Source organism: Peromyscus leucopus, chromosome 5 (assembly GCF_004664715.2).
Source record: "Peromyscus leucopus breed LL Stock chromosome 5, UCI_PerLeu_2.1, whole genome shotgun sequence".
Lineage (NCBI taxonomy): Eukaryota > Metazoa > Chordata > Mammalia > Rodentia > Cricetidae > Peromyscus > Peromyscus leucopus.
The window spans coordinates 76116232-76137554 of NC_051067.1; the positions used below are offsets into that span (position 1 = coordinate 76116232).

The window sequence follows — 21323 nt, forward strand, 5'->3', positions numbered from 1 at the left end:
TGCTCCAGCATATGTCTCTGGTAAAATGAAATATTTTTTTTGTTTATTACAATATAAAGCATATTACAGGTATACCACATAATCCTACAGGCCAAGCAGTTTCCTTGATGAGGGGTAAAAACTACACTTATCTGTGGGTATAAGGACAGACGTTTATGGATTGTTGTTAGGGATTATGCTGGTTTAGTAAATTAGTGGTTGTAGATTCTCCTCCAGTAATCACTAGCACTAAGGAGTTAGCCAGGTTTCCAGTCCCAGGCAGGTTTCCTCTTGTCGAGCAGATCTTCAGTCGTTAGAGCTGTTGGTTACCGCCAAGGTGCGCATGCTGCTGTTGCGCCTTAGGGTCGTCATGGCATGCGCGTTGTTGACGTGGTTCTGCCTTAGCTGTGTAGGACTTTGGAAGCTTGCATGGTACCTTCTGGTGTGGTGTTCTGAAAGTCACTGGCAAAGCCAATGGTTCAGGGCTTCTCTTAGTTTAGTTACAGGTCTCACATTTGCGTGCCTTGCACAGTGAGTTGATTTGGTGTCTGGTGTAAAATAAAGGTCCGGTTTTATTCTTTGGTATTGGAATCCAGACTTCTTGGGACAATCCCTGGGTGGAAGCTATTTTTTCTTAGTGTACCCACTTGGTGCTCTTGTCAGCAATTTTTCTGACTTTCCATTTTGTTCTACTTGTCTGGTTTTTGTTAGCGTCACACTTTTTTTCCTTTAAACATTTTTATTTATGTGTTTGGGTGTTTGGCCTGTATACAAGCCTGTGCACCAGTGTGCATGCCTGGTGCCTGAGCTGGTCAGAAGAGGGCACTACATTTCCCGAACTACAGTTACAGATGGTTTCGAGTTACCATGTTGGTGCTGGAAGTCAATCCTGGGTCCTCTGGGAGAGCAGCCGGTGTTCTTGACCACTGAGCAAACTCTCCAGCCCACCACCCTGTTGACCACTGAGGCTCTGTAACAGTTCTTTCTTGAGGTGGGTGTGTGTGTTTCTCACTCTGTTGCTCAGGCTAAGCTCAAACACTGGGTTCAAGTGACCCTTTTCAGCCGCCTATGCTAGGATGACCGGCCATGAACCATGGCACCCAGCTTGTATTTCAAATCAGGAAATGCCATGTGTCCAATTTTCCTCAGAAGTGGTCTGGCCTTTTGAAAATATTTCTATATGAATTTTAGGACTGTTCTTTGCCTGAATCATGCCACTAGGATTCTGACGGCAGTTACATTGATCTATTATGTTCCTGTTGGTAGTGTGGACATTCTGATAAGATTTATTCTGAGTCACAGGGTGTCCTTCCATTTAGCTTCATCTTCTGTTTCTTTGACCAGTGTTTTGTTTTTGTTTTTGGCCTAGATCAGACTGGCCGGGAACTCCCCAAATTCCACCTGCCTCTGCTTCCTGAGTGCTGGGTTTAAATGTGTCCACTGTTAAGTCTAGCTCAAAAATTAAAAAAAAATGTCAACTTCTAATCAAGCAATTTTTGTTAAAGCATTAAGAATTTATGTTTAAAGAGTAAGACACAGCCAGGTTGGTGGTGGTGCATGCTTTTAGTCCCAGCACTCAGATGGCGCAGGCAGGCTGGTCTTTGTGAGTCAAGGGCAGCCTGGTCTACAGAGGGAGTTCCAGGACAGCCAGGGATTTACAGAGAAACCCTGTCTAAAAAAAGAAAGAAAGAGTAAAAGAGTAAGACATACAAGAGTTTCAGAAAATGGTATTGCATTTATTGAAAGACATGTAATTGAAGTATAATCATGTAAAATTAAATGGCACATGATTATGATTAAATTAAATTAATTGTAATTTTATGTTTACATTTTCAGTCCAGAGCATTACATTCATGCAGTGGTAAGAAGCACTGATTTTTTTTCAAATGTCCATCCTCCTGAGAAATGCAAGTGTTCAGCTGAAGTTGTTACCTACTGTTTGAATATATGATACCCTAACAGTTTAAAAAAGCCAAAGCATAGGAAATGTAAATGTTATCTGTGATATACAAAACATACAAATATATATATACTAACATGTGTGTATTAGTATTATACGTGTGTGTATATTATGTATAGTAGTTATATCTGGTTTTTGTCTGTCTTTGAATTTTTCCAACATTTTGAACTGTCCAGATTTTGAGCCTACACACAAAGAACCTGTTTGATGGGTTGGGGGCTCCTTCTCCTCTTCTGGGATATCTGTCATGACATCTTCACAAAGCTTGTCCTCAGAAAAGTGTATCCTATGAAGCAACTGTGTCTTCCAAGTCTTGAGATTGGGCTGTATCAGAAGGTTCCTACTCTTCTGGGATATTCGAATCACAATGTCTTCACATAACTTGGATGCAGCAGCTGTATTCTGTGATGTAATTGTGTGTCCAAAGACCTGATATTGGCCTAGAGGTGAGGATGGCTTTGAACCTGAAGATAGTGCATGTTGTGAGGATGAGGAAAGCAGACCTGTGTGTTCAGTGTGCTCCGGGTCTTCAGGAAAAAGTTTCTTTTTTGGATAACCACGTATTGTTCTTCCTTTAAGACAATATAAATTAGCCAAAAGTTATTTTTACCATTCTAAAAATAGTTCCCCTCTTTGTCCTCCCCAAATTTGAAGAGCCTGTATCATGGTACTGCTTTAAGCATGTTCTTATTTCTTAAATTACTAGAGTAAATCTTATGTATTTGGGTTGGGGTGATACCGCAGTCTGCAAAGTGCTTGCCACACAAGAATGAGGACCTGAGTTCAGTCCTCAGCACAGGTCCCAAGCTGGGCAGCTTGCAGTCCCTGTGCTAGCAACAGAGCTGGATCCTGAGGCCTCTGGACAGCGATCCTAGCTCAATCTGTGAGCCCCAGGACAGTGAGAGGCCCTGTTCCAAACCCCAAGCTGAACAGCTCCTGAGGGACCACACCTGAAGTTCATCTTTGTCTCTATGTGCACACCCCCACCCCCCACCCGCTACACACACACTCAAATTAACAAAAGTTAAACAGCTGTTACTTACTCACGCGTCTTACTTGTTGAGAAATATCATCTCTGATATCTGACACATCCCACATAGCCAGGAAACAGTCAAAGCATGAGCCTTCCTCTGCCTCTTTTGCATAGGGTTTAGCAGAGAATGAATAAAGGTGGGCAATGGCCACAAAGAGCATTTCAATGCACATCATGAAATCCTACAACAGTCACAAAAATATCAAACATCTTTGGCTTTAAATCTAGTTTTTCCAACTGATAACATTTTCAAAGTTACTTAGGGTGTCAATAACTTTTTAAAATATAACCCAGATTATACTCATTTTCAACATTTTTTTCCCCACACAAAACATGACAAGCCAAGATTTACATCTCTTTTGCTTTTCCTCAATCAAGTATTTCTTAATCCATCACTCAAGGACTGAAAGGAAACGTGCAGATAAAAGTGGACCAGGAATAAAACCACTACCAATCAGTACCTATGGGCCATTTCTCTAGGGCTCCCGCTCCTCAGCTCATCACCACGGAGAAAGCTATCAGCCTTGCTTACTGTTTGTACATTTGGGTCAACACTGTGTCAAACAGCTTAAACAGTAAAACCCCTTGATTCATTGACAGCACTACTTACTTGCAGGCCTGTGGCCACAGCTTCTGCGCTCTGCCATTCCCACGTATGCTTTTCAGAAATAACGCCAACCTTTACCAACAGTGCTATAAGGCCTGCTTGCCTGTATGTCAAGAAAAGGTAAATGTGAAATCTAGATCATGAAATGACCAACTGTCTATGCAATTAGGGCTCGGGAGGGCACTCGGTGTGTAAAGCACTTGCTGCACAAGTGTGAGGACCTGAGTTAGAGTCACAGAAGCCAGGGAAGGCTGGCATGGTGGTGCACATCTGTAAACCTGGCACATGGGTGCTGGAGACCAAACTGTGGTCCTCTGGATATGCAGCACACTCTCTTAGCTGCTGAGCCTCTCTCCAGCCCCAAAGGCATCTTCCTAGTTCAGGCTGGCCTTGAGTGGTAGTCCTGCCTCAGTCTCCCAAGAGCTGGGATTACAGACAGGCACCACTGAGCCTGGCATTGTATTCACATTATTTAAAAAACTCCCTTAACCAACAGTTTTATTGGCATTTATAAAATGAGAATATTTAGAGCAAGTAATACTTACACGAATGAGGCAAAGACTACGAGTTTGACACAAAGAAATTTGCCAAGAGGTTGTATAGGGCTGAGCTCTTCCTTTAGTACTTCGTAAAACAGCAGGAGGCAGTACATGGCGAACTAGAAACAAAAGCAACATTCAACATTCTGCAGCAGGAAGACAGTGACAGAACCTTTCTTTAAAGCTGAAACCAGAGTCTACAGTAATGTTCCCGGTGGAGTTTAGGGCTAATCAGTCGACGTTTTAGTGCTTTTAATATGTTGCTGAAGATGCATATATGTGAGATTTCTCAAGAGAGGTATGTAACATTTTTCCTGAATATGTTTCTAAGTGTTCACATACTGGAACTCAAAGCAATAAACAAATGACATGAATGGAAGGTTTCCTTCAGTCAAAGAAAAAGGCAACACAAATTATGGTGGTATTTTATTTGTACTGAAATGTGATTTTAATTGCATGTTAATAAATAAAGTTGCCCGGGGGTCAGAGCTATTAGAGCCATAGCAAGAGCGTGGCGGTGGTGGCGCATGCCTTTAATCCCAGCACTTGGTAGGCAGAGCTAAGTAAGTCTCTGTGTGTTCAGGGATACAGCCAGCATTGGAGACACACGCCTTTAAGACCTGGAGGGCTGAGCTGGGCGGTGGTGGCACACGCCTTTAATCCCAGCACTCAGGAGGCAGAGCTAGGTGGATCTCTGTGAGTTCGAGGCCAGCCTGGACTACCAAGTGAGTCCCAGGAGAGGCGCAAAGCTACACAGAGAAACCCTGTCTCGAAAAACCAAAACCAAAAAAAAAAAAAAAAAAAAAAAAAGATCCGGAGGGCTGTACTTACAGGCAGTGATGAGGCAGTCATGTGTTTGGTTTACAACCAATGAGAAGGCAGAACAGAAAGACTATCTAAAGACAAACACACAACACACAGGAAGTAGCTCTCTTTTGGAGAGGTAGGACCACTGCAGGAGGAAGGTAAGGTTTTAGCTCTGAGCTCTGACCTCTTGGCTTTCTCTTTTACATTGGTTCTGTGTTTCTTTCTTTCTTTCTTTGGTTTTCCAAGACAGGGTTTCTCTTGTGTAGCTTTGCGCCTTTCCTGGAACTCACTTGGCAGACCAGGCTGGCCTCAAACTGTGTTTCTTATTTAATAAGATGGTTGGTTACATCTACATTTGGCGCCCAACATGACAAGAATCCATTAAAAACTGCTTGGCTTGGCAGCAGGTCTGGTTTCCCCGAAAGGGTGACCGGCTCCCTAGCCCAGGTGGGCGGCTCCCTAGCCTGAGCCCAGGTCGACTTGGCCTCAGCCTGGCCAGAGCTTCCGGTCCAGCTGCACTCGACTGTAGCTACAGCTCCTTGCGGCTGAATCGCCAACTCAGGGTAAACATTGAACCAACGAATGTAAATCAACAAGGGACAGAGAAGGAAATCCTTTGCCTCAGTTGGGAAAATCCCAGAAGAGCCTCAGGCAGTCCGGCACAGCAAATCCAGTTCAGACCTTTCCTGCAGTCATAGAGGAAACCCCTACTCAGAGCAATTAAATAACCAAATGCTTATTGGAATAAACCAGGCTGCTCAGGGTGATGGAACAGCTGAGACAGAGAGAACAGAAAATTCATGAGAAACCATGAAGAAAAATTTTTGGGAAACTTGTATAAATGAACAAAGACCAAAATTTACAATAATAATAAATGGTGTTTTGCTCTCTGGTCTGGTAGACACAGGTGCTGATGTGGCCATAATTGCACCAGAATTTTGGCATCCAACTTGGTCTCTTCAGGAGGTAAACGTTCAACTGTTAGGAATTAGAACATTACCTCAAGTGAAACAGAGTGCAAGATGGCTCGAATGTATAGGTCCAGAAGGACAGAGAGGAAATTAAAGCCATATGTTATGGTGATATTTTATTTGTACTGAAATGTGATTTTATTTGTTTGTTAATAAATAAAGTTGCCTGGCGGTCAGAGCTAATAGCAAGCCATAGCAGAAGCTGGCCAGTGGTGGTGCATGCCTTTAATCCCAGCACTTGGGAGGCAGAGCCAGGCGGATCTCTGTGTGTTTAAGGATACAGCCAGCATTGAGACACACACATTTAATCTCAATACAAACTATAGAAGACTTGGAGGTCTGTACAGACAGGCAGTGACAAGGAGATCATGTGGTTGGGTTTACAACCAATGAGAAGGCAGAACAGAAAGTCAATAAAAGGACAGACAGACAGGAAGTAGGCCTCTTGCTGAGAGGAAGGACAACAGTGGCAGTGAAGGGTAAGGTTTTTAGCTCTTAGTATTGCTCTGACCTCTTGGGCTATTAACTCTGCATTTGGCTCTGTGTTTCTTATTTAATAAGACTGTTCATCTACAGTTGGCGCCCACGTGGCAAAAAATCATTAAAAACCACTTGGCTTGGCAGCAGGACCAGTTTCCCACCTGGGTGGGTCCGGCTCCCTAGCTCAGGCCTAGCTCGGCTTAGGCCCAACTGACCGTAGCTACGAGCAGGTACTGCAGCTGGAGCTACTTGCTTAAAGCCAGTGCTACAAACAACTCAGCCTGCCCTGTTGAACAGGGCCCCTGCCTGTAAAGCCAACGCATGTGGTGGGAGCTTAAGGAAGCCAGAGCCAAGCCTTGACTTGGCTCAAGAGGGAACACGTGGCTGGATTTAAGCTTTAGCCGGTTATGCTTTCTTGCGTTCTCTCTAGCTCTCTCTCTCGCTCTCTCTCTCTCTCTGTCTCTCTCTCTCTCTCTCTCTCTCTCTCTCTCTCTCTGTCTCTCTCTCTCTCTCTCTCTCTTCACACCTTGGACACTAGGTGGCTGTTTTGAAATTCCCTCGGATTTCTACTGTTTCACGCAGATTTGGTAAGTCACAACATATCAGATATTTTAAATAAAACTATTTAAAAGAGAAATTTTTTCCACATTAAAAAATGGGTTTTATGTGCACATTGGAAGAAAATTGGGTTTTGTTTGGAATTTTAGGCAGTCTGACAATGGAAGAACTATATGAGAAGATTAGTATTGTTGGAATTATGCAGTTTATTAGCATCCTTATCCTCATTTTTTTTTTTTTTTGGTTTTTTCGAGATAGGGTTTCTCTGCGTAGCTTTGCGCCTTTCCTGGAACTCACTTGGTAGCCCAGGTTGGCCTCGAACTCACAGAGATCCGCCTGCCTCTGCCTCCCGAGTGCTGGGATTAAAGGCATGTGCCACCACCGCCCGGCCTCATTTTACTATTTAAAAAGATAGTCAATTTAAGTGCCGGGATGACAGCTTTAGAAAAACTTGTTAAACCTATAAAAATTCAGACAGAAGAAATTACAGTGAAGTTGTTTCAAGTTTGGATCATAAGGTTACAGAAAGAAAGCCTATTTAGACACAGTCACCCTAAATTTGTCCTGTAACGGTACAGCAGTTGCCTAATCAAATGATTACACAAAATATTTGGGCTCCAATTGAAATGTTGGATTTACGAAGGTTTAAGGAGGCAATAGTGTCTTATGCCATGCATTCCCCATATGTAAAGGAAATGTTAAACTCTTGGTCAACATATAATAGGATTGTACCACAGGACTGGCGAAGGTGGCATAAGCTGTTCTGGAACCCTCCCAAAGGCTTCAGTGGCTAACTTGGTTCAAGGATGAGGCTAAAAACATAGAAAAACAATGGAGGGATAAAGGCATACAAGTATACAAGTCTGCCAGGATCAGCTTATTGGAGAAGGCCAATATGCTTCAGTACAAACACAATGTTTATATGATGTCCAAACCCTAATTTTATGTCGAATGGCAGCCTTGAATGCATGGGACAGAGTTGAGAACCAGGAAAAAAAACTGAGTCATTTACAAAGGTTAGGCAAGGCCCAAAAGAATCTTTCACAGATTTTTTTTTTTTTTTTTTACAAAACTGGCTTCAACAGTAAAGAGAATGGTCCTGGATTCAGAAGCTAGTAAGATAATAATTGAATCTTTGGCCTTTGAGAATGCGAATGCAGCATACAAAAGAATAATCAGGCCATTAAAGGCAAGATCTGCACCTTTGGAAGACTAAATTATAGACACGGTTAATGTTGAGGTTGATGAGCATGATGATATGTGGGTAGGAGAAGCAATTTCAAAATGTTTGAGAAATGTTAGATGTTTTGGGTGTGGGAAGCAAGGACATTTGAAAAGGGACTGTAAACAGGTCATTCCTAGAAACAATGTTTCTTCAAGGAACAATGGCAACAGAATGCTCCTTCCTTCTGGAGTATGCAGAAGATATGGTAAAGGAAAACACTGGACCAACAAATGTAGATCAACAAAGGACAGACAGGGTAATCCTTTGTCTCAGTCTTCAGGAAACTCCCAGAGGGGCCGCATGCAGGCCCCCATAGCAAATCCAGTTCAAACCTTTCCTGCAGCCGTAGAGGAAACCCCTGCTCAGAACAATTAAATAACCAAATGCCTATTAGAATAAATCATGCTGGTCAGGATGATGAAACAGAGAGAATAGAAAATTCAGGAGAAAACATAAAGAAAATTTTTTGGCAAACTTCTATTAATGAACAAAGACCAAAATTAACGATAAAAATAAATGGTGTTTTGTTGTCTGGTCTGGTAGACACAGGTGCGGACGTTACCATAATTGCACCAGAATTTTGGCATCCAACTTGGCCTCTTCAGGAGGTAAACGTTCAACTGTTAGGAATTGGGACATTATCTCAGGTGAAACAGAGTGCAAGATGGCTCGAATGTATAGGTCCAGAAGGACAGAGAGGAAAATTAAAACCATATGTGGCTAACATAGCTATGAACCTGTGGGGTCGAGACTCGTTGCAACAATGGAATACTCAGATTAACATCTCTCCAATCTCAGAAACAAATCATAAACTAGCACATGTTTCTGAGAGAAATATTAGAAGGCATTATTCTAATGAGTGGTCACCAGCCATCCATATTGTTCAAAAACAGGGCACAACAACTGATGATCTTCCAAAGACACCAACAGCTCTACCTTTAAAATGGTTAACAGACAAGCCTGTATGGGTTCAGCAATGGCCCTTAACAACAGAGAAACTCCAGACTTTAGAAGAGCTGGTAGAAGAACAGTTAAATGCTCAGCATATTGAAGAATCAACCAGCCTTGGAATTCTCCTGTATTTGTTATTAAAAAGAAATCTGGTAAATGGAGAATGGTAACAGACCTTAGAGCAATTAACAAAGTAATTCAGCCAATGGACTCTCTACAATCTGGGATGCCTTTGCCTACTCTGTTACCAAAAGGATGGCCTCTCATACTTATTGATTTAAAAGACTGTTTCTTTTCAATACCCTTACAAGAAAAAGACAGAGAAAGATTTGCTTTTACAGTGCCTACTTATAATAATTCTCAACTGGTTAAAAGATTTCAATGGAGGGTCCTCCCACAGGGAATGTTGAATAGCCCAACTCTGTGTCAATACTTTGTACAACAGCCATTGGAAGTGATATGTAAAAAATTTCCTAAATCTATAATTTATCATTATATGGATGATATTTTACTAGCTGACTCAAATGCAGATACTTTAGAATGTTTGAAGAAGTAAAGAAAATTTGCTTTGCTGGGGATTACAAATTACTCCTGAAAAGATACAAAGAGGAGATTCTATTAATTATTTAGGGTATAAAATAGAGCTACAAAAAATTAGACCCCAAAAGGTGCAAATTAGGAGAGATAGACTACAGATTCTTAATGACTTTCAAAGATTATTTGGAGATATTTCTCATCTATGAACAATTTTTGGGGTAAAAAATGATGAACTGACTAATTTGTTCAAAACCTTAGACAAGGTGACCAGGACTTAAATAGTCCAAGAGAATTATCACCTGAAGCTGAGAAAGAATTGGCCTTGGTAGAAAAGAAAGTGCATGAAGGACACGTGGATCATATTGATTCAAAGCTGGATTGCATTTTGGTTATTTTACCTTGTAGGCATTCTCCTACTGGAATATTAATGCAGAGGGAAGATATTATATTGGAATGGATATTTTTACCAAATAAACCAAATAAAAATTAAAAACTTATGTGGAAAAATCTGATTTGATTTGGAAAGGAAAACTGAGACTTTGTCAATTAGCAGGAATAGATCCAGAAGAAATTGTTGTACCTTTAACTAAGGAGGACATTGAAAAATTATGGATAGAAAGTGAACCTTGGCACAGAGCTTGCAGTAATTTTTTGGGAGAAATTAACAGCAAATATCCCAAAAGCGATAGAATTAATCTTATAAAGAGAGCTGATTGGATCTTGCCTTGATTGTATGGGAAAAACCCATATCTGGAGTTCGTACATTTTATACAGATACTAACAAACAAGGAAAGGCAGGTTACAAATCAGAAAATTTAAGTAAAGTGGTTCAAAGTCCTTATAATTCAGTTCAAAAATCAGAATTGTATGCTATTCTGTTGGTATCAATGGATTTTTCAGAACCTCTCAACATAGTAACTGACTCTCAGTATGCTGAAAGAGTGGTATTACATATTGAGACTGCAGAATTTATCCCTGATGCTTCAGAATTAACTTCACTATTTATTCAATTACAAGATACAATCAGGAAAAGGAGTCATCCTTTATATATAACTCACATTCGATCCCGTACTGGTCTGCCAGGCCCTTTAGCACAAGGCAATGATGAGATTGATAAATTATTGATAGGAAATGTCTGGAGGCCTCAGAATTTCATAAAAAACATCATGTCAATAGTAAAGGTTTAAAAAAGGATTTTTCCATAACCTAGCAACAAGCCAAAGAAATAGTAAAGAAATGTCCTACTTGTTTCTTCTACAATCAAATGCCATTACCAGCAGTATGTAACCCAAAGGGTACTCAGAGGAATGAAATCTGGCAGATGGACGTGTTTCACTTTGCAGAATTTGGAAAATTGAAATATGTACACCATACCATGGATACTTATTCAGGATTTCAATGGGTAACTGCTTTGAGTTCTGAAAAAGCTGATTCTGTAATCACTCATTTGCTAGAAGTTGTGGCCATCATGGGTATACCTGCACAAATTAAAACTGACAATGCTCCATCATATGTCTCTGTTAAAATGAAACAGTTTTTTGCTTATTATAATATAAAGCATATTACAGGTATACCACATAATCCTACAGGTCAAGCAGTTATAGAAAGATCAAACAGAACTCTAAAGGATATGCTAAATAAACAGAAAGGGGTAACAAAACCCCCAGAAATAGACTGCATAATGCTCTATTAACTTTGAATTTTCTTAATGCCAATGAGAAAGGAACAACAGCTGCAGAGAAACATTGGATAATAGAAAAAAACTACAGAATTAAATCAGCCTATATACTTTAAGGATGTGCTGACCTCAGAATGGAAACCAGGGTAAGTGTTACGTTGGGGACGAGGTTTTGCTTTTGTTTCTACAGGAGAAGATAAGCTGTGGGTACCATCAAAATTGATAAGGGTTCGATTTGAACAAGAGAAACCTCTTAATTAGAGGAGGTGATAGTTCATCAACCAGCATGAACATCCAATTTAAACTAACTTGTATCAATAACACATGCCTTTTCATTTAATCAGATAATAACTTGCCAAAAAGGAACATCCCCAAAATTAGTCTTGGGAAAGGTTTTTGTTTTTGTCTTTTAGGAAAATGAGGGTTAAGGAATCTGAAGAACACAGGACAAATGAGACAACTGAAGAAAAGGGACAAATCACCTATCCCAGGAAACAGAGTGAAATGGCGTATGGGTATATATTATCTAAAATATTTTATGTCTTCCTAAATGTTTGTTTCTGCTTTTCTCTGAAGATTTAACACTATTGGTCTTCTAATAGTCCCAGTTCAATTAAAATTTAAAGCTGACTTTGCAGTTGGAGAATGGCTCTCTCCTTTAAACTCAAGCATGTTGTTAAAAGGAAAATGCAAACCCCCTGTATCATGCCAGAATAAAAGAGACATCTTCTGCTATGGGACAGGACAAAAGCCAAATTAATTAAGGAACTATTCTATTACTAATCTCAACTCTTTGATTCTATTCTGATTCTTTAAACTTTTCTTAAAGTATGAATTTTATATAAAAATTTACAAGATACACACACACACATTTTAAACTTTGTTAAGATATGAATGGTCATATAGAGTACTAACTAATTCTAGAAAAAAGGCTTCAATTAGCTGCATATATATGTTTTTGTGTTCGAATCTCTTATCAGTTTTCTGCAGGAAATCACGGCCAGGCCTAACATCAACTGAAGTCTCCAGGAAGAAGATGGGGCCCCACAACAACAACAATTCCATGTGGACAATAATAATATTATTAAGCTGACAAACATCATCCACAGATCAGCTCTGAACTACAAGGTGCTCAGAGCAATTTTGAGATGACTAGCTGAGATGATCCAGTCTCAAAGACTATTTGAATAAGGACTTGAGATAAACCCTGAACTTTGGCATTATACACAGACTGGATAATGAACGATATAGTTATCTTTCCTAGAATTTGACAACTAACCTAAAATTTTCTTTCAGGATAAAGATAACTTCACCCATACTCAGCAGGAAGCAATTTTAAGAATATGACGCCCATATTCCCAAAGAGGTGGTGTGGGGCGGGTGTTTTTTTGGTCTTTTTAATGGGTTTTGGGTCTGGGATAATTTTCATTGTTTCGGGGGGTTGGTTACAAGTTGTTGTCAAGGGTTAGGAAAAAGGCTAAGCTTTCTGAGTCTGGGTTACCTCACTCAGGATGATTTTTTCTAGATCCATCCATTTGCCTGCAAAACTCATGATGTCATTGTTTTTCTCTGCTGAGTAGTATTCCATTGTGTATATGTGCCACAATTTATTTATCCATTCTTCAGTTGAAGGGCATCTAGGTTGTTTCCAGGTTTTGTCTATTACAAACAATGCTGATATGAACATAGCTGAGCAAGTGCTCTTGTGGTATGATTGAGCATTTCTTGGGTATATGCCCAAGAGTGGTTTAGCTGGATCTTGGGGGAGATTGATTCCCAATTTTCTAAGAAAGCGCCATATTGATTTCCAAAGTGGTTGTACAAGCTTGCATTCCCACCAGCAGTGGAGGAGAGTTCCCCTAGTTCCACATCCTCTCCAGCATAAAGTGTCTTCAGTGTTTTTTTTTTTTTTATTTTTTTCGAGACAGGGTTTCTCTGTGTAGCTTTGCGCCTTTCCTGGGACTCACTTGGTAGCCCAGGCTGGCCTCGAACTCACAGAGATCCGCCTGCCTCTGCCTCCCGAGTACTGGGATTAAAGGCGTGCGCCACCACCGCCGGCTGTCTTCAGTGTTTTTGATCTTAGCCATTCTGACAGGCGTAAGGTGGTATCTCAGAGTTGTTTTCTCACTCATAGGAGGATGCTAGATGTGGAAAAAGGATGACTGGACTGCTACTCACATCACCAGTGAGGCTACCTGGAAAATAGGACCCCAAGAAAGACACAGAGAAATGGATGAGATCTACATGAACAGCCTGGACATGAGTGGGAGCAATGAATGGCGAGGGTCGAGGGAAAGAGAGCGGGAGATCCTAGCTGGATCAAGAAAAGAGAGGGAGAACAAGGAATAGGAGACCATAGTAAATGAAGACCACATGATAAAAGGAAGAAACAAAGAGCTAAATAGGCCCTCAGAAATCCACAAAGATACCCCACTAAAGACTGCTGGCAATGGTCGAGAGACAGCCGGGACTGACCTACTCTGGTGATGGGATGGCCAAACACCCTAATAGTTGGGCCAGAAACCCATCCAAGGACTGAGGAATCTGGATGCAGACATTCACGGCTAGGCCCTGGGTGGAGCACCAGGAGTCTAACTAGCGAGAAAGAGGAGGGTTTATATGAGCGAGAATTGTTGAAACAAGGTTGGATAAAGCACAGGGACAAATAACAAAACGAACGGAAACACATGAACTATGAACCAAAGGCTGAGGGGCCCCAACTGGATTAGGCCTTCTGAATAGGTGAATCAGTTGATTGGCTTGATCTGTTTGGGAGGCATCTAGGCAGTGGTACCAGGTCCTGGGCTCGTTGCATGAGTTAGCTGTTTGAAACCTGGGACTTATGCAGGGACACTTGGCTCAATCTGGGAGGAGGGAGTGGACCTGCCTGGACTGAGTCAATCAGGTCAATCCCAGTCCTCGGGGAGACCTTGATCTGGAGGAGATGGGAATGGGGGGTGGGCTGGGGGGAAGGGGAGGGGGCAGGAAGGGGAGAACAAGGGAATCTGTGGCTCTAATGTAGAACTGAATACTATTGTAAAATAAAATTAAAAAAATAAATAAAAAAAAGAAAAAAAAAACCAAACAAAAAAAAAAAGGAAAAAGGTGCTGTGGGACGGTCTGTATGTCAAATTGCTCTGATTGGTCAATAAATAAAACACTGATTGGCCAGTGGCCAGGCAGGAAGTAGGTGGGACAAGGAGAGAGGAGAATTGTGGGAAGCAGAAGGCTGAGGCAGAGAGACACTGCAGCCGCCGCCATGACCAGCAGCATGTGAAGACACCGGTAAGCCACCAGCCACGTGGCAAGGTATAGATTTATGGAAATGGATTAATTTAAGCTATAAGAACAGTTAGCAAGAAGCCTGCCATGGCCATACAGTTTGTAAGCGATATAAGTCTCTGTGTTTACTTGGTTGGGTCTGAGCGGCTGTGGGACTGGCGGGTGACAAAGATTTGTCCTGACTGTGGGCAAGGCAGGAAAACTCAAGCTACAAATGGCGTCCAACGTGTTGGCAAGAGTTTCCACCTAAAACCTGAGAAAAGATTCTAAAACGGAGCTAAAAACAGCTTTGTCTCTCTCAAATGAGCAGCAGCTGCTGGCTTGAGTTCCTGGCAGGTTCCTGGCGTGTGCGCTTGATCTGCAGTATGGCAGGAATGAGGCCTCTGCAAGTGGCACATTAAGCTGCGTGGTGGATTTAGCCTTTGCTAGTACAAAACAAAAAGAGAGGTTTCTGGGCTACACGCTGCTTGGATAAAAGTGTAGACCCACTATTTCTGAGACTTGATGGCTCCCAGAGCTGGCGGAAAACATACCACCGCCAAGTTGGGAAATTGAAGGGGGCAGAGCCAGCAGCCACAGCGCCGTTTCAGGCTTAAAAGGCTGCAGTTTAAAGCAATAGGCTCAAGGTAATATAAAAAATAAGCCACACAAAAATGGCTACCACACAGAGAATCTGGATTATGTTCTCTTTGATATTTGTAACTGAAGAAAAACATTTGATTGCAAAAGCTGTTGAGTTATGCCAAAACGTGTATTTTAAAGGTAACTTGACTTCAAAATTTGGATATAAGGATATGTTGCTTTGGAAAAGAGGCTCTGCTTTTGTTTCCACAGAAAGCCAGAGGCTATGGATTTGTTCCAGATTAAGATACATCAGTTTTGACCAGCCAAGACCACCTGAAAGGTCTCTGATGACACCATGGCCCAGAGGATCCAACATCCAGAATCATTTCAAGGCAACTGGCTCAGATGATACAGTCTCACGGACTACTCCATGATCCTAAAATTTTCTTTGTGTCCCCATAATATACAGCGCCCCCTCCAGCAGGAAGTAGTAAGAGAGGCTACGCCCAAATTCCCAAATATACCAAGCTGACTTTGGAGATGTGTAAAAGTTAAAACCTTCCTTTTAAAAAAAAAGAAAGGGGAAGTGCTGTGGGACGGTCTGTATGTCAAATTGCTCTGATTGGTCAATAAATAAAACACTGATTGGCCAGTGGCCAGGCAGGAAGTAGGTGGGACAAGGAGAGAGGAGAATTGTGGGAAGCAGAAGGCTGAGGCGGAGAGACACTGCAGCCGCCGCCATGACCAGCAGCATGTGAAGACACCGGTAAGCCACCAGCCACGTGGCAAGGTATAGATTTATGGAAATGGATTAATTTAAGCTATAAGAACAGTTAGCAAGAAGCCTGCCACGGCCATACAGTTTGTAAGCGATATAAGTCTCTGTGTTTACTTGGTTGGGTCTGAGCGGCTGTGGGACTGGCGGGTGACAAAGATTTGTCCTGACTGTGGGCAAGGCAGGAAAACTCAAGCTACAAAAAGACTAAGCAAAGGAGATTAGATTTAAGGTTCTTGTTTAAAAAAAAGAGAAAGAAAGAAAGAAAGAAGGAAAGAAAGAAAAGACAATTACTAGTTTTAAATACTTACATTGATTGTATTGTTTTATATTATATACAAATTTGAAATTGATATTGTTAGAAAATGATATATGTATATTTCTAATTGTATTTATACCATTCATTTAACAATGTAATGCAATTTTCTGATCCTTGAATGTTATTACTATCAAGTATTAGGATATAAAGAAATGAAAGTTAGTAGTTAGACATTACAATAGAACTTGTAGTCATATTAGATATGTTTTAAAAATTGAGCAGAGATGTTTTAGACAGGTCATCTTCAAACCCTTCAGAGAACTACAGAATATGGCATTTAAAGTATTTTAATAACTTAGAAATTTTTCTTTTTTGAGACATGTCGGCTCCTGGCAGTACCAATCTACTTCAGAGAAAATATGGGCATTGAAGAAACTGCATATGGAGTCAACTTTCATTGTGGCAAAAGTTATCCACTGGACAACAAAGTATCCTCAAATCAACAGGACAAAATGGACAGACAGAACACGAAACAAGGGACTACTGATTGTTGCCAAAACAAGTGTGGTTATGGCTTTATCAAAAGGCATCTTCTGAGGCCAGGACAATATGGCACCATCCCCTGAAGTGGCCTTCACAATCCGGAAAAGGTACAGTGCCCTTTTCTTCGAAGGCAGCTTAACAGGCAGTGGGATGATAGCTTCTGTTGTGCAATGGAACAGCAGCTGAAACAGTTATTCTTGAAGAGTAACTAAGCTCACGCCTCTCAATAGCAGACTGGCATTTAATAGAGGGATGTGGAGAAGAAGGGGATGCTGAGATGAAGCCATATATACACAGCCAAGAAGAATGAGCAGCTGAATTAAAAAACTGTCAACAATTTCCAGAATTTAAAATCCTGAATCATGACATGACACTAGTGGAATTCAGGTGTTTCTGGTACATGGACTGCTCTCAGTCAATGTGAGGTTGAACTATTGACCTTGTGTACATCCTATTTCACAAGTGAGTCTGTCAGATATGCTAAGCCTATAGGCTGAAGATGATGCCCCAACACTGCGAAGAAACCTCAGGTGACTGTCCAGGCAGTTGGCTGTTTCTGTCAACTCACAAATTTTTTGGGAGTTGCTTGCATGCACTTCCTGTTTTTATTTTTGTTAGTTAATATTATTTCCTTCTTGAATCTCTGAGGGAGTTGAAGATTAGTTAGTTATAGTTGAAGATTAGTTAGTTATAGTTGAAGATTAATTAGGATAGAAAGTGAATTAGATACATTTTGGACTTACCAAAATAGGATACATAATGGAATTATTTTCTCTGATTTGTCAAATACAAATGGACTAGACATTGTTTAGGTATTTATTACTTGTATATATTGTATATGGTTATTGTACTTTTGTATATAGTTTTTCTTATGTTAGTTATAACCTTTTGCTTGTTTTCTTTTTATTAAAATAGAAAAAAGGAAATATGATGGTATTTTATTTGTACTGAAATGTGATTTTAATTGTATGTTAATAAATAAAGTTGCCCAGGAGTTAGAGCTGTTAGAGCCATAGAAAGAGTGTGGCGGTGGTGGCGCATGCCTTTAATCCCATAGATCTCTGTGTGTTCAGGGATACAGCCAGCATTGGAGACATACGCCTTTAAGACCTGGAGGGCTGTACTTACAGGCAGTGACAAGGCAGTCATGTGTTTGGGTTTACAACCAATGAGAAGGCAGAACTGAAAGACTGTTTAATGACATACACACAGGAAGTAGCTCTCTTTCGGGGAGCTAGGAGCACTGCAGGAGGAAGGGTAAGATTTTAGCTCTGAGCTCTGACCTCTTGGTTTTCTCTTTTACATTGGTTCTGTGTTTATTTAATAAGACGGTTGGTTACATCTACAACAAATTACCACCACTTTTATAAAAACTTGATTATTATTATTAGCTAGTCTCTTGTGTAACATTTACACACACACAGTTTATAAGGCAACACATTAAATAAGCATAGTTTCAATATAACTCTGATCATGAAATCTGCATCACACAAACCGTTTCCTTGAGAGCAGTGTGTAAGTCTAGCTGGCCTTACTTCTTAAAATAAGTGCCCACGTCTTTAGAGTCAATTATAATAACCAAACAGCATTTCAACAGCAAGAAGCATTTCTGGAAGCTTACTTTGCCCATTAAAACCAGGAGATACTTTATGCTCATTTAAAATACTTCAGGATATGAGAGCAGTAAAGGAAGAACCAAGTTCAGACCTTGCACTGGAGCAGGGCCACCCAGGTGCTCGTCACACACTCCCGGGCCCTGGGTTCTAGCTCTAGTACCACTAAAAACAAACAGACTCTTAGCACTGAGCCGTTTCTCTGTACATAGGAACTGTGACCCTCATGCTGGGATCTGACCCAGGGCTGTGTGATAGGCAAACACTCCAGGCGTATTCCACAGTCATAACCCAATTTTCTAACATCTGTCATGAACTAAAATGAAATTTTGTTCCCCAATATCTTTTTCAACTGAAAGTAGCTTACTTTTGTGTATGTTTCATAAGGTTTACTTTTAGTATCTGTCTAAATGCCAATGGGAAGACCAAACTGTGCCCACCGGGTTTAGAGTGTTTCCAGTCCTTTCTTATAATGGGCATTACATCCCAGAAGGCTAAAACACTTCTATCATTTTTTTAAGAGTACATTCCCAGAAAAAAGACTGCTGGTCATAGAGATGAACATGAGAGAAAGCTCTGGAGACAGACCCCATTTATTTCCATTATAAACTTCCTTCCTTCCTTCCTTCCTTCCTTCCTTCCTTCCTTCCTTCCTTCCTTCCTTCCTTCCTCCCTCCCTCCCTCCCTCCCTCCCTCCCCTCCTTCTTTTTTTTTTTTTTTGGTGCTTTGAGACAAGATTTCTTTGTGTAGCCTAGGATTTCTCTGTGTAGCCCTGGATGGTCTGGAACTCACTTTGTAGATCAGGCTGGCCTCAAACTCAGAGATCTGCCTGCCTCTGCTTCCCAAATTCTAGGATTAAAGGAATGCAATGCCATGCTCTGCTCCATCATAACCTTCTAGTAATTTATGCATTAGAAGTGTTTACTATACTGTAAAAAGCACTATCCAAAGACTTTAGATGAAATACACATCAGCTTAAGAGAGCCTTTCAGTTCCTAGAACAGCACTCATATATTTTTTTTAAAATCAGTTTTTATTTTCCTTTAATTCTAAATATAGATCAGAGATTTGAATTCTTGCTTTTTGTTTGTTTGTTTTTTCTTTCTGGAGCTGAGGACCAAACCCAGGACCTTGCGCTTGCTAGGCAAGCGCTCTGAGCTAAATCCCCAACCCCGGTTGGTTGTTTTTTTGAGACAGGGTTTCTCTGTGTTGCCCTGGCTGTCCTGGAACTCGCTCAGTAGACCAGGCTGGCCTCAAATCACAGAGATCTGCTTACCTCTGCCTCCTGAGTGCTGGTACTAAAGGCATGCACCACCACTGCCTGGCAAACTCTTCCATTTTTATTTAAACTCTATCTTCTCATGCCAATTAGACTTTTCCCTTTCACTAAATAGATTGATTGCATTATTGTTTGTTTATTTAGAAGGCACACCATGCTTATCCCCACAAGGCTGTGGGGTCACAAGAGCAAACAGCTCTGCATGTAAGTCACCAAACCATTCATGAACATATTACTGTACTTCTACATTGTGTAAAGGTATACATTAAAGCTGTTTCAAGTTCCATGTAAAAATTAAAAGGTATTTTTTCTCAAGAAATCATGCCTGATAATATTTAGCAACAGAAACAAATTTAGTACAATTAAGAAGAATGATGATTTACTTACCACTTGTGACAAATAATTGATTACAACCAAGTAAGTCCAAGCATTGGAGAAACTTAAGTTCCCTTCGCCATAGACACCAACAAGCTCGAATACCCTTAAAAATGGCAAAAATCAACTTTATGACTAACCACGCAAAACCATATCTTTATATGTACCCTTTAGAGACTTATTTAATGTATATGAATATTTTACCTGCATGTATACCTGTGCACAATGTGCATGCAATGCCCTTAGTGACCAGAAGAGGGCACTGGATACTCTGGAACTAGATTTCACTAAACCTCTGCAAGAGTACCAAGAGCTCTTAACACTGAGTGCTCCACTGAGTGCTCTCCAGCCCTGAACACGTTCTTAAGGTGTAGTGGTAGCAACACTTAAAATTTAGAGTCCGTTTACTTCAGTAAACCTATGGAAAATTACTAGACTTTGGTCACTGACAGAGAAACATTTTTCTAGATATGTATGATATGATTATTCCTTTTAACTTAAAGAAATTATAAACTGAGAACCATTAAGCTAGAGAATAATCATTAACTTCAAAAAACAAGGCCTAATTTTGGAAAACTTGACTGATAATCATTAACTACAGCTCACCTTTTCCTGTAAATTGCAGGTAAGTATCTGAAGACCCAGACACTTGCTGTGGGATGGTCTGTATGTCAAATTGCTCTGTTTGGTCAATAAATAAAACACTGATTGGCCAGGGCCAGGCAGGAAGTAGGTGGGACAAGGAGAGAGGAGAATTCTGGGAAGTGGAATGCTGAGGCAGAGAGACACTGCCAGCCATCGCCATGACCAGCAGCATGTGAAGACACCGGCAAGCCACCAGCCACGTGGCAAGGTATAGATTTATGGGAATGGATCAATTTAAGCTATAAGAACAGTTAGCAAGAAGCCTGCCATGGCCATACAGTTTGTAAGCAATATAAGTCTCTGTGTTTACTTGGTTGGGTCTGAGCAGCTGTGGGACTGGTGGGTGACAAAGATTTGTCCTGACTGTGGGCAAAGCAGGAAAACTCTAGTTACAGACACTCCCACCCTGCATATAAATTTTACCATAAGTATTAAGTTATATGCTTACCCAGTTTCTAAGCAGCAAGGAAATAAAGCAAAATTTTATAAATAATTCTAGCTCAAAGGCTAGTAAAGAGTTGAACTGTTTTTTTTTTAAAAAATACGGCTTTCGCCGGGTGGTGATGGCGCATGCCTTTAATCCCAGCACTCGGGAGGCAGAGCCAGGCGGATCTCTGTGAGTTCGAGGCCAGCCTGGGCTACCAAGTGAGTCCCAGGAAAGGC

At 40.9% G+C, this 21323-nt stretch overlaps 1 protein-coding gene across 1 annotated transcript in view; it reads right to left on the reverse strand.

The window, feature by feature from the left end:
- Positions 1 to 285: 285 nt before the first annotated feature.
- LOC119088113 (transmembrane protein 184C-like) overlaps positions 286 to 21323 on the reverse strand; it is a 22124-nt gene continuing 1086 nt past the window's right edge. The window contains exons 2-7 of the mRNA XM_037206467.1: positions 20028 to 20121; positions 4125 to 4237; positions 3583 to 3682; positions 2983 to 3154; positions 2284 to 2511; positions 286 to 431 (exon numbers count right to left, since the gene is read on the reverse strand). Coding sequence (XP_037062362.1) covers positions 286 to 431; positions 2284 to 2511; positions 2983 to 3154; positions 3583 to 3682; positions 4125 to 4237; positions 20028 to 20121 — 853 coding nt within the window. The remainder of the gene's footprint in view (positions 432 to 2283; positions 2512 to 2982; positions 3155 to 3582; positions 3683 to 4124; positions 4238 to 20027; positions 20122 to 21323) is intronic.